The 25,937-nt window shown below is 44.8% G+C and overlaps 1 protein-coding gene across 6 annotated transcripts in view; it reads left to right on the forward strand.

The window, feature by feature from the left end:
* The window catches only part of GRAMD1A (GRAM domain containing 1A), a 63,758-nt gene extending 38,102 nt beyond the window's left edge, over positions 1–25,656 (forward strand). For 4 of the 6 annotated variants that reach the window (XM_077260176.1, XM_077260178.1, XM_077260182.1 and 1 more), the window contains exons 2-19: positions 2,415–2,676; positions 3,184–3,204; positions 4,841–4,925; positions 5,025–5,128; positions 5,591–5,686; positions 8,168–8,248; positions 10,089–10,204; positions 10,685–10,823; positions 10,992–11,196; positions 12,263–12,418; positions 14,241–14,359; positions 15,322–15,461; positions 15,830–15,933; positions 16,465–16,641; positions 17,566–17,650; positions 18,279–18,386; positions 19,234–19,354; positions 21,422–25,656. In XM_077260176.1, coding sequence (XP_077116291.1) covers positions 2,415–2,676; positions 3,184–3,204; positions 4,841–4,925; positions 5,025–5,128; positions 5,591–5,686; positions 8,168–8,248; positions 10,089–10,204; positions 10,685–10,823; positions 10,992–11,196; positions 12,263–12,418; positions 14,241–14,359; positions 15,322–15,461; positions 15,830–15,933; positions 16,465–16,641; positions 17,566–17,650; positions 18,279–18,386; positions 19,234–19,354; positions 21,422–21,511 — 2,209 coding nt within the window. In that variant the 3' untranslated portion in view covers positions 21,512–25,656. The remainder of the gene's footprint in view (positions 1–2,414; positions 2,677–3,183; positions 3,205–4,840; positions 4,926–5,024; positions 5,129–5,590; positions 5,687–8,167; positions 8,249–10,088; positions 10,205–10,684; positions 10,824–10,991; positions 11,197–12,262; positions 12,419–14,240; positions 14,360–15,321; positions 15,462–15,829; positions 15,934–16,464; positions 16,642–17,565; positions 17,651–18,278; positions 18,387–19,233; positions 19,355–21,421) is intronic. The other 2 variants (XM_077260177.1, XM_077260179.1) reach the window with 1 other exon arrangement.
* The last annotated feature ends 281 nt before the right edge of the window (positions 25,657–25,937 follow it).

Below are 25,937 nucleotides of genomic sequence, written 5' to 3' on the forward strand. Positions count from 1 at the left end.
TTCCCCTTTGCACTGACCCCCATGCACAGTGTATCGAAGGGTTTATTAGGTGGAGTTCCCCTTTCACTGACCCCCATGCACAGTGTATTAGCCGGAGTTCCCTTTTGAAGGCTTGGTGTGAGGCGGCCGCAGAGGATGGAGTGTTCCTGTTCGCTGTGATGTTGGCTGGCTTCCTTCCTTCTCTTCACCCTATGACAGCCCTTTGTTATAAACCAAACATTCCCCGCCAGCAGGGCCGCTGTTGGCACCCGCTCCGCTCTTTAATGTGCCAATTTGTTTTAGAAGTTGGCATGACAGGCGATTCTGTAAACAGGCAGCCATTGTACCTGGGGGGATGTGTACACAAAAGTGCAAACCCTCCAAGCTTTTATCTTTCTTCATAGCTGAAGATCAACAGTCCCGGATGTGAGAGTAAAAAGCTCGCCATTATTAGTTATCTTCAGTAGCAGCAAGGAGGGCAGGATACACTGCAACATGGAGATGAGAGGGGGAGAGGGCAGGATACACTGCAACATGGAGGGGAGAGGGGGAGAGGGCAGGATACATGACAACATGGAGGGGAGAGGGCAGGATACATGACAACATGGAGGGGAGATGGCAGGATACACCGCAACATGGAGGGGAGATGGCAGGATACACCGCAACATGGAGGGGAGAGGTGGAGAGGGCAGGATACACCGCAACATGGAGGTGAGAGGTGGAGAGGGCAGGATACACCGCAACATGGATGTGAGAGGTGGAGAGGGCAGGATACACCGCAACATGGAGGTGAGAGGTGGAGAGGGCAGGATACACCGCAACATGGAGGTGAGAGGTGGAGAGGGCAGGATACACCGCAATAAGGAGGTGGGAGGGGGCAGGATATATCGCAACATGAGGGGGAGAGGGCAGGATACACTGCCACATGGAGGTAAGAGGGGGAGAGGACAGGATACATCACAACATGGAGGTGAGAGGGGGAGAATGCAGGATACATCACAACATGGAGGTGAGAGGGCAGGATACATCACACAATGAAGGTGAGAGGGGTAGAGGGCAGAATACACCGCAACATGGAGGTGAGAGGGCAGGATACACTGCAACATGGAGGTGAGAGGGGGAGAGGGCAGGATACACCGCAACATGGAGGAGAGAGGGCAGGATACATCACAACATGGAGGTGAGAGGGCAGGATACACTGCAACAATCGAGGTAAGAGGGGGAGAGGGCAGGATACATCACAAAATGAGAGGGAGAGGGCAGGATGCATGACAACATGGAGGGGAGAGGGGGAGAGGGCAGGATGCATGACAACATGGAGGGGAGAGGGGGAGAGGGCAGGATGCATGACAACATGGAGGGGAGAGGGCAGGATGCATCACAACATGGAGGGGAGAGGGGGAGAGGGCAGGATGCATCACAACATGGAGGGGAGAGGGGGGGAGGGCAGGATGCATCACAACATGAGGGGGAGAGGGCAGGATGCATCACAACATGGAGGTGTGAGGGCAGGATACATCACAACATGGAGGGGAGAGGGCAGGATACATCACAACATGGAGGGGAGAGGGCAGGATACATCACAACATGGAGGGGAGAGGGCAGGATACACTGCCACATGGAGGTTAGAGGGTGAGGGCAGAATACACCGCAACATGGAGGTGAGAGGGCAGGATATACCGCAACATGGAGGAGTGGGCAGGATACATCACAACATGGAGATGAGAGGGGGGGAATACAGAAGAATGTGTCACAATTGGCTTCCAGAAGAGGGTGTACCATGACGGGGTTATTATAGGGGTGAGGTTAAACCTGTAACGTGGAGATTCTGGGCCCCAATGTGTAATCTGCCAAGTGTCCCTTATACTGATGTCTTTTAGAGACCTTTTTGCCCCTCAGGCATCGGGGTCAGACTGGCTGCCCCCTGTGAAACTCTTATGTAGCTGTGATGTCTGACTTCACAGTTGCTAATTTGTGACATGCAGCCCCCCAGTTTGCTCCCCACCACCCATTCTGCATTTAATGCAAATTAAGTTATTTACTCAGTGACGACTTCACACAAACAAAAAAAACCTCAACCCACAAGGAAATGAGCTCTCATCATCCCCTCAGCTGTGAATAGATGGAGCAGATAACATCCTGAGATATGGAGATGACATAACGAGGGGTCGGTGCTGGGTCTCTACTGTTCGCGCCCCCTGAGCAGATGAGGCGGGTGCTGCACCTCTCAGATGGGCACTGTGCTACCGCAGAGGCTGGGACATTGTTAATTGTATCTTTCTCCATTCACATCCAAAACTGCAAAGCGTGTTTTCCCTCTGTAGCGTAGATGAGCTGTCAGCAGAACAGTGATTGCAGCTCCGGATGTGACTGGAGTATAAGGCCTCCTGCATCTGGTCTCATTTCTAACAATCTTTTCGGGCGTCTTTCACCAGCTCGGGCAGCATCACCCCTCACAGCACGCCCAGCAACTCCCCCGCTACGCGGAAACGTTTGTCGGGTATCGAGCCGGAGAATATGGTGGAGAAAGGATCTGAAAACTCCTTTGAGAAGACGCCCAGTGCCCAGACCCCCACGTCGCCACCTCCAGGAGCAGTGCCCACCGCCTTCCAGAGCAATGCCCAGCTGCCCAACTCCCAGCCGGGGACGCCGCTGCCCCCGCAGCTCAGCGGGAGGGCGTCCATATGGAACAGCAAGGTGGGTAGATAAAAACAAAGTAACCACAAGCCCTTAAAGGGGTCCTAAGAGGAGACTTATCTTCAACATCCCAACCCATGGGTGATGTTTGGAAAAGAAACGTCTTTAGGTCCAAGTGTTAACAGGATGCTCAGAGCTCTGGGAAAGTTTGGTCTTTGACAGCTGCTTCACTTAAAAGGGTCAAGTTTGGAAGTTATCCCCTACTGCTGGGGGTGCTACTACAGGACCCCCCGCCCCCCAAATCCTGAGAATTGTAGGTTGATTATCGCACATCTGCTCCATTAATGGGACCACCGGAGGTAGTGAGTCAAAATTCAAAATGAACTTGATTAGTTACGGGGGGAATTTGCTCATCTCTAAAACTTTACAAAAGTTTTATAAGGTAGACGGCAGGAGACTGGCTGCGATATGGCTGTGGTCGAATCTCTGCCGCCATCCGTATGAAGCACATGACTGCAGACCTTACTCTGTCTTCTAGTGACTGCATGTTTTCTTTTTTTCTCCTAGAAGATCCAGAGCTTCTACAGTGTAAGTATCTGCATCTCTTCACTGGCTGTCCCCCCAATACCTAATATGTGATGCCCACCATTAGAACGGTCATACAGTCGCCATTCACTTGCAGTATTCTGACATTTGCTTACATAGTATGGCGCCACCTGGTGTTCAGAGTGTATAGCAATGTGCAAGTCCACCGTATGACTGGTGGTCACACTTGCTCCGTAATTGTCCCCCACATTCAAAGCAGCCATTAGCTGTTTGGCCTGCTTTCATGGAAAGGGCATAGCCTCTACAGTATAGCAATTAACAGAAAAAGTAAGTGACAGCTGCCAGAGGGGGTAGGAGATTGATTCAATGCCAAATCCAACCTAAAGACAGGCAGTGGGAAAAGGCTTTAGACTGGGGTATCAGATAAGAGGCTCAGCCTTGGCAGCAGAGCAGAGTGCCTCTACAGGGGAAGTAAAAAGGGATAATAGTGTTAGCTGTTAGAGGGGGAGGATACTGAATTCATCCAGAGTCCACCCCTAGGGCAGCTACTTGAAATAGGAGACTGTCCTGCTTGTCAGGAAAGGAGCATAGCTCTGCAGGGGAGCAAAGAAGAGTGCTTCTACAGGGGAAGCAAGAAGAAATAATAGTGGCAGCTGCCAGAGGGGGGAGGAGATTGATTTAGTCCAGAGCAGCACCTAGAAATAAGAAAGTGTTCTGCTTGTCAGGAAAAGAGCAAAGCTGTGCAGTATAGTAGAGAAGAGTACTTCTACAGGGGAAATAAGAAGAGATTATAATTTCAGATACCAGAGGGGGAAGGACAAGGTTTCAGTCCAGAGGTCTTCTTGTCAGGAAAGGAGCAGAGCCTCTGCAGTATAGGAAAGAAAGCGTTGTTTTAAGTGGAAACTAGAAAGGGTTTATAGTGTTAGATTCCAGAGGTGGAAGGAGACTGTTTCAGTTCAGAGTCCATCCCCAGGGCTATCAGTGGGAAAAGCTTTCTGTCCTGCATGTCAGGAAAGGAACAGAGCCTCAACAGTACAGTATAGCAAAGCAGACTGCTTCTACAGGGGATGTAAGAAGGGATTATAGTGTCAGCTGCCAGAGGGTGAAGGAGACAGATTTGATCCCCAGCACATCCCCTAGAGCAACTAACAAAAATAGGAGACTGTCCTGCTTGTCAGGAAAGGAGCATAGCTATGCAGTATAGTAGAGAAGAGTACTTGTACAGGGGAAATAAGAAGGGATTATAATGTTCAATGCCAGAGGGGGAAGGGCAAGCGTTCAGTCCAAGGGTCTTCTGGTCAAGAAAGGAATGGAGCCTCTGCAGCGTAACAAAGAAGAGGTCTTTTATGGAGGAATTAAGAAAGGATTATAGTGTAGCTTTCAGAGGAGGAAGAAGACCGTATGAGTCCAGGGTTGTCAATGGGAAACGCTTTCTGTCCTGTGTAACAGGAAAGGAGCAGAATGGTGCAGTATAGCAGAGATTAGTGGTTTTACTGGGCGAGTTATAAGGAATTCTATTGTCAGCTGCCAGATGGGGAAGGAGACTGATCCTGTTCAGTGATTATCCCCAGCTATGGACAAAATAAAAGATATCCTATGTGAGAATGGTCTGTATCCTTACCTCGCTACAAGGTTTATGTGCTGTTTGCTATTTCTCACCCTGGGGTGATTCTTCCAGATGCTGAGCCCCAATTATAAGCAACGCAATGAAGATTTCCGCAAAATCTTTAAGAAACTGCCCGATTCGGAGAGACTCATTGTGGGTGAGTGTGACATTAGGATTATCGGGGCAGTGCTCATACATTTCCCCCTAGTTTCTGACTTTGCGCCCCTCTTCTCTACCCTCCCCCCCCCCCCATCAGATTACTCCTGTGCTTTGCAGAGAGATATCCTCCTTCAGGGAAGACTCTACTTATCTGAGAACTGGATCTGTTTCCATAGCAACATATTCCGCTGGGAAACCACGGTGAGTGATGCAAATGAGTTTGACTCCTTTATAGGGAGCATTTAACACCACACTGAGAATTTACATAGGAAATTCCAAACAATGTGTCACCAGTCAGGCCGGACCCCCAAGTGCTCATTACCTAGAAGAGGTCTCACTAAATATCTATAGGGGAGAATCAGCCATTCACAGCAGTGGGACAGCTCCCCCGGAGGTGAAGCACAGTACTGCACATTCCGGGAGAATCCGCCACTCACAGCAGTGGGACAGCTCCCCCGATGGTGAAGCACAGTACTGCACACTCTCTCTGGTCACTTATAATAAAGATTCTCTTTTTATTTTAATATTTAAATACTTTTCTGATCTCAGAGAAAAAACATAATTGTAACAATGAGCTCAACTCTAGAAAGGAGCTGATAAATGAGTGATGACGGCTTAGAGGCCACATACAGGATGTTCATGATTTCCTCTTCTGCTGATAAGATCACGATCCAGCTCAAAGACATTCGCTGCATTAAGAAGGAGAAGACGGCAAAAGTGATTCCCAACGCCATCCAGGTCTGCACTGAAACGGAGAAGGTGAGAAATACTGATCGCTGCTCTGGAGTATAATACAGGAGGTAACAGTAATGTATGTACACAGTGACTGCACCAGCAGAATAGTGAGCGCAGCTCTGGAGTATAATACAGGATGTAACTTAGGATCAGTAATGTAATGTACACAGTGACTGCACCAGCAGAATAGTGAGCGCAGCTCTGGGGTATAATACAGGATGTAACTTAGGATCAGTAATGTAATGTATGTACACAGTGACTGCACCAGCAGAATAGTGAGTGCAGCTCTGGGGTATAATACAGGATGTAACTCAGGATCAGTAATGTAATGTATGTACACAGTGACTGCACCAGCAGAATAGTGAGTGCAGCTCTGGAGTATAATACAGGATGCAACTCAGGATCAGTAATGTATTGTAGTAATGTATATACACAGTGACGGCACCAGCAGAATAGTGAGTGCAGCCTGGGTATAATACAGGATATAACTCAGGATCAGTAATGTAATGTACACAGTGACTGCACCAGCAGAATAGTGAGTGCAGCTCTGGAGTATAATACAGGATGTAACTCAGGATCAGTAATGTAATGTATGTACACAGTGACTGCACCAGCAGAAGAGTGAGTGCAGCTCTGGGGTATAATACAGGATGTAACTCAGGATCAGTAATGTAATGTATGTACACAGTGACTGCACCAGCAGAATAGTGAGTGCAGCTCTGGGGTATAATACAGGATGTAACTCAGGATCAGTAATGTAATGTATGTACACAGTGACTGCACCAGCAGAATAGTGAGTGCAGCTCTGGAGAATAATACAGGATGTAACTCAGGATCAGTAATGTATGTACACAGTGACTGCACCAGCAGAATAGTGAGTGCAGCTCTGGAGTATAATACAGGATGCAACTCAGGATCAGTAATGTATTGTAGTAATGTATATACACAGTGACGGCACCAGCAGAATAGTGAGTGCAGCTCTGGGGTATAATACAGGATATAACTCAGGATCAGTAATGTAATGTACACAGTGACTGCACCAGCAGAATAGTGAGTGCAGCTCTGGAGAATAATACAGGATGTAACTCAGGATCAGTAATGTATGTACACAGTGACTGCACCAGCAGAATAGTGAGTGCAGCTCTGGAGTATAATACAGGATGTAACTCAGGATCAGTAATGTAATGTATGTACACAGTGACTGCACCAGCAGAATAGTGAGTGCAGCTCTGGGGTATAATACAGGATGTAACTCAGGATCAGTAATGTAATGTATGTACACAGTGACTGCACCAGCAGAATAGTGAGTGCAGCTCTGGAGAATAATACAGGATGTAACTCAGGATCAGTAATGTATGTACACAGTGACTGCACCAGCAGAATAGTGAGTGCAGCTCTGGAGTATAATACAGGATGTAACTCAGGATCAGTAATGTAATATATGTACACAGTGACTGCACCAGCAGAATAGTGAGTGCAGCTCTGGAGTATAATACAGGATGTAACTCAGGATCAGTAATGTAATATATGTACACAGTGACTGCACCAGCAGAATAGTGAGTGCAGCTCTGGAGTATAATACAGGATGCAACTCAGGATCAGTAATGTATTGTAGTAATGTATATACACAGTGACGGCACCAGCAGAATAGTGAGTGCAGCTCTGGGGTATAATACAGGATATAACTCAGGATCAGTAATGTAATGTACACAGTGACTGCACCAGCAGAATAGTGAGTGCAGCTCTGGAGTATAATACAGGATGTAACTCAGGATCAGTAATGTAATGTATGTACACAGTGACTGCACCAGCAGAAGAGTGAGTGCAGCTCTGGAGAATAATACAGGATGTAACTCAGGATCAGTAATGTAATGTATGTACACAGTGACTGCACCAGCAGAATAGTGAGCGCAGCTCTGGAGTATAATACAGCATGTAACTCAGGATCAGTAATGTATGTACACAGTGACTGCACCAGCAGAATAGTGAGTGCAGCTCTGGAGAATAATACAGGATGTAACTCAGGATCAGTAATGTATGTACACAGTGACTGCACCAGCAGAATAGTGAGTGCAGCTCTGGGACATAATACAGGTATAGCTGAATTTAATAAGAAATCTGGGCATAGCTGTTGGCCGCCATCCTGCTCACGTGAGTATCATCTGTAGCGTTATCGGTGCAGTGACACCATTGATTTTCCTTATCACTCTCTTGACCTTCAGCCTCGGTGTAATGATGAGGAGAAGCGTTATCTCTACTATAAGTCTTCAGTTTCTTCCTGCGCTTCCTCTTGTGAAGCAGTGGAGTTTTCTGTAAGTTATGCCTTCATACAGGAGACAACGAGCTGTAAATGTAGCAGAGCTGGATTTACCTGCAGTCCTATGCAAATCACAAGCGCATATGATGCGATATTTGTCTCTGTCCCATCTGGACAAACTGTAGAAATAAGATACAAGTCTGCCTGTTTCCTGTTTGTATCCACTTTGGTTGTCTCTCTCCTTCTAGCACTTCTTCACCTCCTTCGGAGCCAGGGACCGCTCTTTCCTGCTGATATTCCGCCTCTGGCAAAACGCCCTTTTGGATAAGGTAAGAAGAGTCTGGGAGATGGGAAGGGGCGGATGGTGAATATTGGGCATCGCCCAAAGATCTGTGATATAGAGGCTGGGTGTATACTGCCATATTCTGTGTAATACCGGTGGTCTTTAGGACCCCCCAGACATATGGACCAGGGCTGTGATCAGACCCTTTACCCAGTCACTGCACTCACGTAATCCACCTGCATATGCGCTAAATGCCCAGAGCCTGAACGGGTCCACACACGGCTCTGCTGCATCTGTCTGCATCAGCCTGTGTAGGCTCTCGGCTAATCATGTATCGAGAGGTTTTCTGTTTTCATCCTTTATTCTCTTTCCCTGGGTGCAAATGCCGCCCTTGGTGTCTGATTGTTTGCAGCGCTGACGTGATGTTAAAAGCGCTGCAGCTAATCGGTGAGCTCAGTAGCTTTGAGCAGCTAGTACCGTCACACTGAGCTCGCTGATAGGCTTCAGACAATAACATTGGGAGCAGCGACAGAAACTCAGGACCAGGGGAGGGTGAGTAAAGCACTTTTTATATTGGAGTCAATAGCTTTCTGAACTTGGAAAATCCCCATTAATATGATTTCCAAGCGCCCCCCAGCCCAGGTCCTTTCGCTGTCTACCAGATGTAGTCGCAACACTTCCCAAAGGAGCCCGATTCCTATAGACCCTTCATTCCTGCGCCCCTTCATTCCTGCCTGCGCCCCTTCTTTCCTGCCCCTCTTCTTTCCTGCGCCTCTTCTTTCCTGCGCCCCTTCTTTCCTGCGCCTCTTCTTTCCTGCGCCCCGCCTGCCTTTCTTCTTTCCTGCGCCCCTTCTTTCCTGCGCCCCTTCTTTCCTGCGCCCCTTCTTTCCTGCGCCCCTTCTTTCCTGCGCCCCGCCTGCCTTTCTTCTTTCCTGCGCCTCTTCTTTCCTGCGCCTCTTCTTTCCTGCGCCTCTTCTTTCCTGCGCCCCTTCTTTCCTGCGCCCCTTCTTTCCTGCGCCTCTTCCTGCCTGAGCCCCTTCTTTCCTGCGCCTCTTCTTTCCTGCGCCCCTTCTTTCCTGCGCCTCTTCTTTCCTGCGCCCCTTCTTTCCTGCGCCTCTTCCTGCCTGCGCCTCTTCTTTCCTGCGCCTCTTCTTTCCTGCGCCCCTTCTTTCCTGCGCCTCTTCTTTCCTGCGCCCCGCCTGCCTTTCTTCTTTCCTGTGCCCCTTCTTTCCTGCGCCCCTTCTTTCCTGCGCCCCTTCTTTCCTGCGCCCCGCCTGCCTTTCTTCTTTCCTGCGCCCCTTCTTTCCTGCGCCCCTTCTTTCCTGCGCCCCGCCTGCCTTTCTTCTTTCCTGCACCCCCTTTTCTCATGAGCCTGCCTCTATAGTGCACACAGTCAATGTGAACATTTGCACCAATACGAGCAGCTTACTGACTGTTCCCAAAGCTCCCGTTAATTCTTTGGAGATGGAGTGAATGCACCTCCTCCTCTATGACACTGGGGGGCGTTGGGGAGCACGCGTTTGCCCGTCTGCATGGCTCAGGTCTGCACCCCAGATGTGATTTCCTAGCGACCAGACTGATCTCCCTTCCAAAGAACAGCGCTGATAAAGGGACTTTGGCCGCTTTTGATAAGATAATTGCATTAGACAGATTTCCAGAAGTCCATGTCCCTTTAAGGCGACCTCTCCCCTCCTTCTCTGGACTCTGTCACTTTCCTCTGATTAGGCTTATAGAAGGGGAACCCTGCATGGTGGAGATAAGCATTTAAAGGGATGCTGCCCCTATATTCTGTTATTTTGCTTTGGTGAATGCTGTTGTCCACTGTTATCAGCCATCTAAGACTTGTGGAAGCGATTTCTGACTGTTGCGGTCTTCTTTCCCGGCAGACTCTGTCCCCCCAGGAGTTGTGGCACACGGTCCACCAGTGCTACGGCACGGAGCTCGGCCTGACCAGCGAGGACGACGACTACGTGTGTCCGCGAGACCTGCTCAATGGCCTGGGGTGAGTGCGGCGCCCCTCGCTGCCGTCTCCGGGGTACATGGGATATTGCGGGAAGAGTGGGCGCCTAATGGGTATAATTAACGGGGGCTTCCAATATATATTCTAGTCTCTTCCTTGGCTTAGAAGGGTGGATACAATTAAAATAATGTCGGAACAAATCTCTCTGATAGTTTGTTACAATGTGTCAGTCCGGACTCTAGTGTTCAGGACATTGTCAAAACTGGATGCAATTGCAACAAACCCTCAGCTGTTAGAGGTGATAGGTTGTTACCATTCATTGAAAGTAAACGGAGATCTTTAAAAATGGTGAGAACAAGGTTTCGCAGAAATGGATGAGAAGCTGCTATTTTCCCATCAGACACCAGAGGGCGCCCTAGGCCGCTTCTCACTTTCTCTGCTCTCGTTGATGCTGCGTCTTTTTTTTTTTTTTTTTTTTTTTCTTCTTTGCTTTTTCTTCATCCTTCCTTTGCTGTGATTTAGGGTAAGTGAGGAGTTTCCCGAGGGTCCCGATTTGAGTGACGCGTCTTCCCGCAGTGACAGCAAGCTGAGCACCAGTCCCAGGCTGCCGGCCACCGACTCGTTCACCTCCCTCGCCAGCAGTGTGGACGGTTTGCTGCCGGTAAGACCCTCCAGTCTGTGAGTACTCCAGGGGCTGCATACCACCTTTGCAAGGACAGATTTGGTGGGGTGTTAATACTTCTGCAGCTGTTCATTCAGCACCTCTCTATCTGCCATTCAGGGTCTCAGAAAAGCTGGGTGACAGCCCCTATATCATGGTCTCTTTCAGCCAGTAGAAGACATGCCCGGACAGCAGTCGGACATCCTCTCGGACTCACAGTTGGACGTTTCCTCCAGTCAGACTGTGACCCCGCTTTCGGAGATGGCCGGATCGGGGCTGCTGGACTCTCTGCCCGCCCTGGACCTTCTTCCTGGAGAAGAATTTCCCACGGACCCAAGTAACAACTCCACGCCGAGCTCCACCCAAGACGAGGGTGAGAATGTGGTCTGATGTGTGTGTGGGGGGTGTAATACTGGATCGGTTCTCTACTCACATCCAGAGCTGCACTCGGCCATGTGCTGCTTCCCTCTGGTGAGTAGAATCTCTGTGGCGCCTGATGGTGGTGTTGTACAGACAGCGTGGCATCTCACCCCCTCATATCACCGTGTAAGTCTTCATAACGGCCTGGTACAGCGTGGTGCAGGGAGACGGTCACACACCTGGAGGTGGCGGGGCGGAAGCGCCGGTATTACACACTAATTGCTCTCATGTTGAGCATCTGGCGCTGGATAACGAGGCCGATCGGAGAAGACGGCTTCAGCCCCTGGTGCCCATCATTGTGATGGTGTCACAGCCGGCAGGGACTGTACCGGGGATACAGGAGCGTCTGCCGCTCTGAGGACGGGATGCTCAGCCGCCAACGTTACGGGAAGATTCCTAATAAATTCAATATGACAGTTCCACCCGGCGGAGAACGCCGTCATCTCACTGCTCGGACAGTAAAGAATCCTTATTTATGATGTTGTAGTAAATTGTTATCTTGGGTAGATGGAGATGTTGGGAGGATCTTTTTCTGATTTGTGAAAATCAATATGAATGATTCACAGCCTCCATTTAATTTATTTCTGTGGTTGATGCCAGTGAACCCTCTAGTAATAGTGCCCCCCTGTGGTGCCCACTGGTAATACTGCCCCCCTGTGGTGCCCACTGGTAATACTGCTCCCCTGTGGTGCCCACTGGTAATACTGCCCCCCTGTGGTGCCCACTGGTAATAGTGCCGCCCTAGTACTGCCCCCTGACCTTACCATGCACTATTATCAGTGGTCCTCAGGGCAGGGCCCCCTCCTCTCCGTACTTCTCCGGTGTTGGTCTCCCGCCGTGTTCTGGCCGGTCACCGGCTGTGAGGATGGTCAGTCCATCTGACCTATCTATAGCCCCGGGCTCTGCAGAGTATTCTGGGACTTGTAGTTCCATTCCCCCTGGGAATCTGTAGGTGTATAATGTGTGTACACAGAACGTCGCCCGTCCTGTAACCGGCGGCTCCTCCTCTTGTATTTCAGAAGCCATCGGCCTCGGTAAAGACGCTCTGACCTCCGACCTGCCGGGCCGCCTGCACATCAACGCGGTGTATCACATCAGCGCGGACCGCCTGCAGCAGGCGCTGACCTCCGACACCCGCTTTATGAGCGAATTCATGGAGCTGAGAAAGTTCACAGGTCGGCGGCGTCCGTCATACGTTTTCCACACCTTTCCGGCACAGGAATATTGGGGGCTCCATTGAAGTTGTCCTCCATTAAATTAAGGGTATTAGGCAAAATCCCACTGGTCTCTATAAAGACTCATCATGGTCTTTAACGGCCCCACGGTCCTCGTTCTTCGTTGACTATGCCAAGAATGGTGCCGGGAAACAACCTCTAGGATGCCGACTCTTACATGATGCTGGTCTCGCAAGGCGCAACATTTTGGGAGGAAAAGACCCCTCTCTCATGTGTTTGACCATGGACCCATCCACTTTATAGACACCAGTTACTATAGGTACAATAAATATCGAATTTGCAACATTGTATCAAAAATACCATAACTAAATAATATTTACACTTCCCAGCAACAAAGAGAAATCATAGAAAGACCTAGAAACTGCAACACTCTTTAAAACCCTTTCGGGTGCACAGTTCACCGATCTAATAAACCTAGTGCTGCGGTAATTTCCTGGGCGCCTCATTGAGGCAGACGTCTGCTGCCACCTGGGGGCTGACTAGAGTAATACACCTTTAAAAAAAACACAAAAACAACAAACAAAAAAAAAAAATTGGCTCAATCACCGCCTACTACACCAGTGAGCTACTCCGCTTCCCTTAGTATTCAGTATATAACCTATAAATATGAAACACGACTACAGATAATATTTAAATGTTTATTGAGAATTTAAAATAAAAAAGTTACATTTATTTTTTGACTTATTTACCTTTTAATATAGTTTCCTTACTAAACATATCTCATCAGTATTGACACTTAAAACTCATTATTTATTATCTTATTTACTGTATTAAAATTCTGATGAAATAAGAACACTTAATGTCTTCATGACTTCCCATTATTGTGGTATAAATTGCCTATAGTGGACATATTGATTACAAAATAAGTAGTTGCTCCTCCCTTGCTTCTTTCTTATTCCTCTTGTGCTCATGTCTTTACATTTTTTTAATAATAATATATATATATATATATATATATATATATATATATATATATATATATATATATATATTATAATAAATATATATAATTTTAGATGTATTATTAGTGTCAGCCTCCAGGTGGCGCCAGACTTCAATCATGGTTTCTGTATCACCCAATGCAGCACCTAAGAAATTGGGATTTTTGGTACTCACAGTAAAATCTTTCTAGCATCCTTCATTGGGAGGACACTGCAACCTCAGATTTTTTTTAGATGTATTATTGGTGTCAATCTCCAAGTGGCAGCAGACTTCACACATGGTTTCTGTATCTTATCCCCCAATGAATTGTATGAAAAAAAGAATTTACGGTGAGTACCTAAAATCCTGAGCTCTGCAAATCCATAATATTGTTATGATCTCTCTTCGTATTGCTGGAAGTGTAAATATTGTTGTTTAGGAGCATTTTTGATACGATTTAGCAAATTTAATTGTATCTATAGTAACTGGGGTGTATAAAGTGCTTCAGCCTGAGATGAAGCGTGTCCTGGCGAAACGTCATGCGAGACCTGTATGATGTAAGACTCTACATCCTAGTAATGTTTTCCTGTAATCGCTCTTGGCATATATGTGAGCAATCTTGAGTCTGTAGGACTTGGCCTATGATGCCATGAATTCCTTGGAGGATTTACTGATCAACTTTGTGATGCCATGATGGTGGGTGTCTGCATCAGTCTATGGTACAGCTTTCGAATGGATTGTGGTTTCATGTGATTACTAAAGTAGGAGTAAATATTCCAAATAGATGAAATAACCAGGTAAAGTTATCAGATGATCACCCCCTGTTATATGCTCCCTACAGATGTGGTGGTGAACCCCTGGGCCCCCGACAGCAATGGTAAACAGTCTCGTGTTATCAACTACACCATTCCCATCAATAATCCACTGGGGCCAAAAACTGCACCTGCCGTGGAGACACAGGTGAGACAAAGGTGTAATCCTACAGACGGATTCTATGTACTATTACCTTCACATAATATAATTATGATAATGCTGCACCCTATCTCCAGGAATTACTATAACAATACTGCCCCCTATGTACAAGAATATAACTACTATAATACTGCCCCCTATATACAAGAATATAACTACTATAATACTGCCCCTATGTACAAGAATATAACTACTATAATACTGCTCCTATGTACAAGAATATAACTACTATAATACTGCCCCCTATATACAAGAATATAACTACTATAATACTGCCCCTATGTACAAGAATATAACTACTATAATACTGCCCCTATGTACAAGAATATAACTACTATAATACTGCCCCTATGTACAAGAATATAACTACTATAATACTGCCCCTATGTACAAGAATATAACTACTATAATACTGCCCCTATGTACAAGAATATAACTACTATAATACTGCCCCTATGTACAAGAATATAACTACTATAATACTGCCCCTATATACAAGAATATAACTACTATAATACTGCCCCTATATACAAGAATATAACTACTATAATACTGCCCCTATGTACAAGAATATAACTACTATAATACTGCCCCTATGTACAAGAATATAACTACTATAATACTGCCCCTATGTACAAGAATATAACTACTATAATACTGCCCCTATGTAAAAGATTATAACTGCTATAATACTGCTCCTATGTACAAGAATATAACTACTATAATACTGCTCCTATGTACAAGAATATAACTACTATAATACTGCCCCTATATACAAGAATATAACTACTATAATACTTCCTCCTATGTACAAGAATATAACTACTATAATACTGCCCCCTATGTACAAGAATATAACTACTATAATACTGCTCCCTATGTACAAGAATATAACTACTATAATAGTGCTCTTTTTACTTTGTACATAACATATCTTTGTTTCTTTGTAGACTTTGACTTACTCTTTGAAGGGGTCTCTGTACATCCTGGACTCGCACGTGGTCACACAAGGCATTCCCTACCAGGATTATTTTTACACCGCTCATCGATACTGTATCACCAGTGTGACTAAGAGTAAAGCGCGCCTCAGGTACCGAGCTGTAGCGCTTTTTTTTCCCCCCTTAATTAAACTAGCAGCTTCTTGTCCCCCGTCACTTCAAGAGGCTCCTGACAGCTCCTCGTGTGCCCACTCAACACTCCCACCCTCTATTTCTTCTCTTTTGTGCCCCCTCACTCTGCTCACTTACAATATGACTGACAACTCTGCGCTCACTTGAGGAGACGGTATGAGAAGTCTGACAGACTCCTTGTGTGTTTTTAGGAAGAACTTGTGTTTCCCAAAATCATTCAAGTAGATCTGAACCCAGCTTTTGTATCCAACCTTAGGATCCATTGACTATCCATACAGCATGTGGCATGAGTGGCCGCATTGATGACCTTCTGACCGTTGTATTGTAGGGTGTCCTCCGAGATCTGTTACCGGAAGCAGCCATGGAGTTTGGTACGAGGCATTATCGAAAAGAACTCCTGGAGCGGGATGGAAGAGCACTTTAGACAGCTTGGTACGTTACGATTCCGGTGAGGTGGATACATCCTACCTTGTAGACAGTAGCAACTTTAGGACAACCCATCATGTCATAACCATCATTCATATTGGTGCCACGTAAAGGAACCTTATCTTAGCTTGGACATTTACCTATAACAATAGTACCAGGTACCACATTAATTGCTGTTGGACTTTTGGAGAGGTGCTTCTCAGATTGGCCTTATTCCCCTTGGCTTTTGGCTGTGGGAACATCTACAAGTCTTTGGATAAACTAGTTTGAAGGCCATGACAATCCTTGACCCTTCTTTCCAGGAGTAGATGTGATGGTCTAAACCCAATTGTTGGTTCATCCTCCCTTCCTTGTCTGCACAACTCTACCGTTGGGCCAAAGATACCGCCAAACTGTACCACTTACATCCCCCTCAAAATGCAATCGATGAGGGGCAAATAGACAAATATGATGTACCGATAACATTGTTCATGACCACCATGATCCTTGTTGATATATCTTCTTCACTGACTTCTCTTCTTTTTCGCCCTATATCAGCGGATGCCATGGTCAAGTTAGAGCAATCCTGCGTGGATGAGCTGGGAGTCAGGGAAAAGCCGACCTTACGGCGTAGGAAGCGGACGCTGAGCTGGAAGAACCATCATGTGGATTCGCTGAGCGCGATCAATCCACCACTGGACAATGTGCGGGTGAATCGTCACTCCAGAACATCAGGTATCAAAATAAGAATGGAAACCATGTATCCAACGGATACTTCATGTATCTCTCCTAATTTGAAGACCCTTCAAAAGGGGAATGTCTCCTTCTTTGTGTCCAGTTTACATCTGTCTGTGATCCAGCTGCTCTCATATCGTCGTAAAGGTAATGTAGAGCATAAAAACACTAGAGCAAAAAGACTGTGCCCCCACCTACATCTTCAGGGTCAATAAAAGTTGTACTGATGAACCACCAGAGGATCTCCTAATGGGGACAGGTTCTAGCATAATGATGAACCCATGATTAAAGAAGCATAAGTATGAGTGAAGACCCATGTAAAAGCAACATAGGATCCCTAGGCTTTTCTTTTATAGGTTGAGCTTTTCAGAACTTTCTGATGGTTCAAAGAATTGAAAATCCAACATTTGTTTTAGGTTCTCCTTAATGAAGACTTCCTATGTGAAGCACCTCATTTGTTAGAACCAGGTATGATGGCATTGGTTCTAGATGTCATCTGAAAATCACTTTCTATCTTCACCTTGATCATAGTGAAGGCGATGATGTATCTAACTATCCCTGAGTTAGGTTTATGATGGCAGATAATCCATAGGAGGTGACCGATACAATTACTGTTAATAGTTATTGTATCCAGGTGATCATTACGGAGTGAGGATATTGACACCTCAGAGGCCTACTGTCCATCTAAGGACCATCAAACTGTTTATAACGAGGAGTTCATTTGGAGTTTTGATTGAAGAGTTTCTTCTCTAAAAACTCATGAACACATCCTAATGGTGAACCTTTCCCGGTGGGTGTTTCTTTCCAGAATGTAATGCAATGAAACAGACCTAGGTCTGTCAAGTTCAACCTTTCTCCACCAATTGTCCCACTTGATATTTGCACTCTCCTTCTCACCTCCTGTCTCCATCTTTCCCACCACAGGCAGCATCTCCTCTCAGCTCTCCCACCTTTCTGACAGAGGAGCCTCGCAGAACATCCCCACAGCTCTCTTTATCATCACCATTGTGTGAGTAACACATCCACCTACCTGTTCCCTACACACCGTGGGAATTATCATAGAATCGAGGTCGTTTGTGTGCGTTGGCGGTGTACCATCTCTATTCTGCAAGGCCGGGCGTTTTCCGGGAAAACATCTTTAGTCCAGTCCTCACCATGGTGACACCACTGTGTGCTACAGTCTTGGTGGTGGTAGTGACATCATGTGTGGGCTTATATCTATTCCTATGACTGTATCTTGGCTTATGTGATAAAAGTCCATTATTATCTACAGAGCCGTAGCTTCATATCTGAGAATCCTTGATGAATCCTCCATACTGTGGGTTAACCCATTGCAATTAATTGATCTGCCATTATAACAAAAGCTGACCATAGACGTAAAGTCTTTCCGACTTCCAGTCTTTACTGTAGACCTTCTCCAAATGTTCTCTTCTTGAACAGTAGTGGAGAGAATAGTCCTGGCTCGCGGGACATAGGTGGACACATGTCTCCTGGACCAATGCTGTTAACATAACCCCTATATTCATCTACTTACACTTGGTCAACCCTTGTCGTTAACTAAGAACAGGAAGGCCTTTGGGTCTTGTTTTTATTGCATTGGCCTCAACTTCTTGTTGATCCCGATCTTCTTCTCACAGTTTGTTGGTCTTGGTGGTTCTCAACATGATGCTCTTCTACCGCTTGTGGTCTTTGGAACACACTGCTCGGACCTTCCAGACGTGGCAGAGTTATGCTGTATCCCAAGGGTAAATATTCCTCATGGGGGGGGTCCCAGAATTTGCCCCCATAACTGTGTATTAGCCAGAATATTTGTCAGTGCATTGTTTTATGTAACTAGCTAGATGGACTTTTAATTAGATCTGTCAAATCTGTACTAGTATGGCTTCCCAAAATGCCAATTTGGGAGACCGTTAATAGGGTTGTGTCCTTTTTATTAAATGGGTAAAAATGGCAAAGTCTTTGTAAAAACAAGGAACTTTTTTGTAATTTACATCTTATTAGAACTTTTCTCTGCGCTCAGGAACTGAGGGATTTCTAAGTCTATAGTTTACTGGTTGTTGATAATGTTAGAAGATGTCTGTCTCCTAGGCAAGGAACACGCGCTAGCAAGCTCTTTGCTTTAGAGTTTTTTTTTTTGTTTTTTTTTAAGTTTTTTCCCAGACATATAGAAATATCCTATGTTCTTGACCCTGGTTAGTTCCAGATACTTCCATTCCGAGTTGCTCGTCTTTTATTTTATTTTTCATTTTTTCAATGAAAGCGTAAAATCCTCATAAGTCAATTATGATTTTATAGAAGTATTTTCTACTATGGAACATTTCAGGATCTACATTTGTATAAATGTTACATTGTATCAATTTATATAATTTGCATAAATGTATCACTTTACAAACGTACCAAAATGATCCATGTTTTTGAGATCTCGGCCTTTTATTTTTTTTTTTTTTGGACCTTGGTGAAAGGATATGGATTGGCAGCTGAGGAGCAAGGACCCCCATAAACTGCTTAGGGCCCCTCCAGCCCATGTCATTTGTGTGGTAGTAGCACCTTTATGATGGTGTCCTAAAGTATATTGACTTCCTCTATTCGTAGGAGGTTTCCGCAGACGTCGGCTGATTGGGCCGAAATACTTGAGCTTCAGAAGCGTTTCCACAACGCGGAGGTCCAGAAATGGAAGCAAACGTTGCGGACTTCTGTACAACTACTGGACGAGGTGAGCGCTCGTCGAGGGAGACAGATCGGACTTTAATCTTTGATTAGACCACTCCTTTTAGTTGACAATCATGAAAAATTGGATAAGAATCAAGAGAAATTTTAATTTAACTTTTCCAAACTTCACATCATTAAAATACATCAGATTTTAAATATTCTGCTAAGCATAGGAGGAAAAGCAGTCATAAATGTCAATCACCTGAGAAGTTTGTTTTTAATTATTGTTTTGTTACATTTTGATTCCAGAATAATCGCATCTCGTGAGTCATTTACAAAATGTCAATTTTCTCACAAACTCGAGAAAAAAAAACAATTGTTCAGAGACACATAAAAAAGAGTGACAGATGGAGAAAGAAGTCGTGGGAGACCATGGTGGATCATTACTTTTATCATAGAGCAGGTCCTCCTCATTTACTGCCCCAACCAAATAGTAAATAATATTCTAGAAGATGGATATAAAATATCCGTACTCGCGCTGGTAAAACCCTAATGATAAAATATAAATGAATGAATAAATGCCAGAAGGTGCCGCCTAAGATAAGTTCATGCCCAGAGGTCACACCTCTCCATTAAAAGTGAAAAGAATGGCCCGGTAATAAATAAAATGTTCTGAATGACACCAGCAATCTTACCTAGAAGAAGCGTTCATGATCACAGGCAAGGTGCTTGATTGCAGGATGTATTTCCCCGCGATGGATAAGGTGCTGTGTTCTCCAGCGGCGGCTATTGGCGTGACACTGAAGATAATAGTAGCTGATTCTTGCTCACATGCGCCAGCTGCCTCGGCCGATAGCAGCGTGACGTTGAGGGGAGCTCGCACTTGCAGCGGCGTATACTCTTGCGTGCAGGCCGGTGTCCTTTCAGGTGCGCAAAGTGAAAGCGGCGCCGAGAAAGGACCTGCGTGCCGGTGTGACGTATCCGCCCACGTGACTGAGAGTGCGCTACGGATGGCGGTAGGGACCAAAAAAGTAAACGCGTTTCGGAGACGTCTGTCTCCTTCCTCAGGATTCAGGATCATCTTAGGCAGCACCTTCTGGCATTTATTCATTCATTTATATTTTATCATTAGGGTTTTACCAGCGCGAGTACGGATATTTTATATCCATCTTCTAGGTTGTTTTTTCTTCACTATACAGTCAATGGTCGTGACTGTTTTATTCGCAGCAGGAATAGTAACCCTTTAATACTGGGCGCCACTCAGGTTGTTTTATAAGTAAATAATATTCACCTAATGGCCACCATTACAGCTTCTCACCCCAAAAGTATTACTAAACTGGAAAATCCAGACACCAACTATATTTTTTTTCGTCATCATTTTTGAGAAGAGCAGAAGAAACTTGATGGGACAAGATGACACAATGATGGATAGTTAAAGAATCTGTCTTGACTCTGTAACCCATCAACGTATGCCCAATTGGGAAGGTGGACACCAGAGACTTGGTCCATCACTAATGAAAAATGCCTCTCAACCAGATGGACTAATGAAAAATGCCTCTCAACCGGATGGACCAAGGATGGCTAATTGGGAAGGTGAACACTAGAGACGTGGTCCATCACTAATGAAAAATGCCTCTCAACCGGATGGACCAAGGATGGCCAATTGGGAAGGTGGACACTAGAGACGTGGTCCATCACAAAATGGAAAAATGCCTCTCGACCCGATGGACTAATGAAAAATGCCTCTCAACCGGATGGACCAAGGATGGCCAATTGGAAAGGTGGACACCAGAAACGTGGTCCATCACTAATGAAAAATGCCTCTCAACCCAATGGACTAAGCCAATTTGTTATTACATGACTGGCTGTCTTGTAACACCATGGGCATATATTGCCATACATGGCGATAAGTTGATCTCCGGAAGGGTTTCTCATCCCTTTTTATGCTTTCAAATTTGTGTAAAAGGTTGGATTCATTATCGTTTATGGTACAGTCCAATTGAGGATATTAACATGGACCATAAATGGTGGTGAGAATGGATTGTAAATGATGTAGGCTTAGAATCTATTTTTGTTTTTTGATGTAAAAAGTTTGATATTAACCCAACCTAAGAAGCTTCTTCTTTTCCAGATGAGGTCTTCCTTGCAGAGACTACAACAGGGGGTGTTAGTGAATGATGACACCAACACGCCAACTCAAGAAGAAGACGCACTGTCCTGACCCATTATCATCTCCTTACATAATTCCTATTGGACATTTTTGTCGAAGAGACGGCCATCCACCGAGCAGATCCTGGAAGACGATTTGCTCTCGAAGATGAGTTTGGTGACCTCGCATCCAAGCCAGCACCTTGCTCCAGGGAATGGAGGGCTGGATACTATTTCCCTTCAAGAACAGTTACTGGGGTATAAGGCTACTTGATGATGAGATGTACGATAAGCTGCAGTCTGGGGACAGTGGTTACTTTCTAGATGAGAGTACATCAATTTCTTGCCGCTATTTAAAGATCTAGAGTATCAAAGGGAACTTTTTGTTTTTTGTCTAAGAATTTTGAATGTTTTTGTTTTGGGACCGAGAATAAGAACTTTATCAAGTTGTGGTTGATCTAACCACCGTGGTTGTAGGTCAAGACTGATGTGATCTATTTAGAAAGGTAACCTTTTGATATGAAATGTCTTGGACGATATGGAGCGCCATCATTGCAGTGGGGCAGGTTTCCCATGATGCAGATTTGGCATTCCTTCCACATGGACCTTCATGACTACCTGAAACTTGCCTTTTTTTTGGTTTTCTCCACAGTATAACACTCCGAGCAAACTTTCATTGTGGTCTTAAGGGATTGCCCTTTAAAATTGGGTGTATGAGGCACCAATGCATAATGCCGTATGCGTTGGCATTATGTTTGAGGATCTTTCTAGTTCTAGAGTAGATTCTTACAGTCTGGGCATCTTAACAACACCAAATCAGCACTGTGATTCTAACCCTTGACCATGAACACATTCCTACTAACAAATCAAAAGATCCCCTACCCCCATTTAAGAGAATGTAGAGTTATATTGAGGTATTGAGTGTAGAAAGCATTCTGTGTGTTAGTGCTGAAAGTTGAGCTTCGAGTGCCTCGGTTGCAGTTTAAACCTCTCGTATTTCATATTTTCCATAGCAAGCCAATTTCATTCTAGAATATTTAGGTATTTATTTATTTTATTGTAATGGTATGGCCTCTTCTCTAGAAGAATAGATGCCTCTTTATTAGTCGTGTTTTCTGATACTGATTTCTCTTGCAACATTTTTAAAGTGTAACTTTTACCTACCGGTCAGAAGTGGCAGGGATGTGAACTTAGCTCCTTTAGTACACATGGGTGAAATCACTGAAGTCAATTGTAACAAGTATTTTAAGTGTTCAGTTAAGAGACTGTTCCTATAAATATTTTTTTGGCAGCAAGGATAGGCACATGCACGGTGACTTTTCATACATTCAATTGGCTTCGCTTTCAAAGGAGTCTCTCCAACAATCTTATATCATAAAAACATTGGGCTGCATCCATTGTGAGACTTGGGGAATTCCCATTGATTAAAGGATTTTGCATTGATGCCTAACCCTATAGTTTAAGCTCACATGCAGCTGAAGAATCATTTACACCATAAAAACGAGACCACTCCTTCTTGGGGTCTTCACCAAAAAGCTGGTTATTGGGGTTCTTGCTGGTGGGAACCTATTTCAGTTTTTTTTTTAAGGGGTGAATGCTGTAACATTTTTGCTCATGCATCCTGCACTGGGTAGATGAAACATATGATAAATGCCATCGCAGTCGATAGTTGCTCATGTCACCATTTGTTTACAGTGATCACTCCTGCAAGTTTCCATCTGTGAGAATTGTGCTGGATGCAGTTCTTTGTTTTGGGGGAATAATGTAAGGACTCCACTTCCACCATCATTAATAGTTGCCTATCAAGAGCACGTTTAAGACCTCACATGAAGATATCCCCCCCAACAAAATAGCTGCTTCAACTGTACGTGGCAGAGACACTTTAAATTTGACAAGGGAGTCTCTATTGTAACCCCTTAATATTGGTTCATTTATGTCCTCTTGTATTTTTTCGACCAATGTTAATTTATTTTGCTGGAATGGAAATGACCTTTATGTGTTTAATTTATTATTCCTGTCAAATGCCTGCAAAGTATTTACAATTAACTTCATCACTGCTGCATATTCGCGCTGGGGTCCTCGCTGCAGAACCCTAAGTCACTGCCAGATCCCAAGTCATGTTTGTGCTTGAATGTATGACAGAGGTAGGAAGAGATACAATGATGGGCCGGACCCATGTGTGTGTGTGTGTGTGTTAAATACCTCACCAGACTGTATTTACGTAAAGTTTGGCGGAAGCTGGGACCTTTTTATGTTGGCACATGAGACAGAGATTACAACTTTTCCTTGTTCTAACATATTAAAAAGAAGATGGGCTTGATGGTGTACAAGCCTTGGTCAACTGCTCCTTGTTCATCAAGGCTTGACGATCAAGACTAAAACACCAAGACTTGTTGACATTGACTGGCTGACCAAGGCTTATTGACCTTGACTGGTTGTCCAAGGCTTAAAGACCATGACACGTAGACCATGGCTCATTGACCTTGATTGGTTGACCATGGCTTGTTGACCTTGACTGGTTGACCATGGCTATTTGACTATGACTTGTTGACCTTGACTGGTTGACATTGGCTTGTTGACTTTGAATGGTTGACCATGCCTTGATCTTATAACTTTAGCTTCCTTTTCTTGGTCAATTAGCCAATGCCTACGAGCTTCAGTATTTGACTGTCGAGCTTTGACAACCATTGCTTGTAGACCACATCTTTTAGACCAAAGCTTGCAGTTCTTGGCTAGTTGACTAAGGTTCAAACACGAAAGCTTAAAGATCATAACTTGACGTCCAAGGCATTGTCTTCTTACCTTGGTCACTTAGCCAAGGTTTACAATCTTCACTCTATATAGTCTTTGGTCTTCAAGCGTTTGGTCTAGGAGTTTAGGTCTACATTTTTCATTAGTATTTGGCATATGAATGTAAAATGTACATGTATTTGTATTCCTGGCACTCCTTTAGGTTTGGCATAACAAAAAAAAATGTCACACAAAAGTTAAGTCCCATCCTAAGGTATTGCAGTCAAACTGAAATCAAAACTTCATTCAGCTTCAGGATTGTCATATTGTTAACCATATTTCCCTTAAAAAATGGGAAGGAATCACTTGTTGATGACTACTTTTGGTAATACGATTGGCAGCACTCACCTTTTGTATTTGCATTGCTATGCCAAACCAATAGCAATCTGCCCATGATCACACCTTCAGCTTCCGTTTCCTTACTGACCGTACAAACCTACTTGGGTGGACTGATTTTTCTAACCAGTTGGCCCTGGCATGTGAATGTCAGTTATTGGGGAAACTGAATTGAGAGTCCACACAGAGACATCGGCAACGTACATGAATCCACCACTTGATATGGAATACTACACAATGAAACTGATGCTGAATGGAGTTCCCCTTTAAGAATAACCATAATCAAGAGAAAATATTACAATGTAATGATTTACCCTTAACCATTTTGCTGCTGGGTGCTGTCATGTCTTTGGTTTGAGCTGCAGTAAGCTAAACATTTCATGTTTTGGGTTTGTTTTACAGCACTATCGGGTCTCCGATTTGACTTTTGTGTTGGTCAAATGGTTCCTCATAGTGACCCTGACCAGCAAACCATCTGAGCTAAATTATTAGTGACTCCCTATGATATGACGGCACCACTATTGTGTGATGAAGAAATCTTAATATATTAGTTGTACCTCTAGACATTCTTTCTATAGGACAGTAAAGCAAAATGGGTACCAGTCATGTAGTATTCATGGTCTTCAATATCCAAGTTCCCAGCCCCTTTTTCACACTGTATTAATGTATTTTGCACAAATCCATGTACTGTCACTTTAAGGGTGTTACTCTGAATATATTAGTTTTGGGGTGTGGCTGTATACAGAGGGGCTGGATCTAGTTTATGATGATTTTAGGTGAGTTCAGTAGTTTTCAGGCACAGATGAGGGTGTTGGACACTACTGTCAACCTCAAAGGTGTCATAGAAGTCCGTCAATAGCCCCAGGACCCCAAGGATCAGTTTGGGGTACAATATGGGAATTTCAGTACTAATTTCAGTAGTCTCTTTCATGATGTAAGGCTACATTGAAGTTTTGCCCCGCCCTTTGCCCGTTTTGTCTCCTGCAGTTCTTCTAGTCCCGGGCGATGCAGGTTTAGATAGACTTGAATACACTGTGTGTGAAATATTTTGTCAACCTGCTAATATTTATTAAAAATCATTGCAAACTTTTTTCTCTTTGGTTTGTATGGTTCTTTGCCTCTACACTTGTAGTGCCCACCTCCGCATAAGGATGTGACTCCACCTACCGAGGAGGTACTGCCCATGAGGATTTTGTAACAAGACCCTGCCAGTCTACGATGTGGCAAACAGTGAAAAAGCTCTTCTGGGATAAACCTAACTCTTGCACTCTTGCCCAAGATGGTGTAGTGGGTCCAGATTACAATGGTGTCACATACTGACCATTTTGGAATCCCTTGGGGTGGGCATTGCTAACCTAATCTTGGCAATAGAG

The sequence above is a fragment of the Ranitomeya variabilis genome, chromosome 4 (assembly GCF_051348905.1).
Source record: "Ranitomeya variabilis isolate aRanVar5 chromosome 4, aRanVar5.hap1, whole genome shotgun sequence".
NCBI lineage: Eukaryota > Metazoa > Chordata > Amphibia > Anura > Dendrobatidae > Ranitomeya > Ranitomeya variabilis.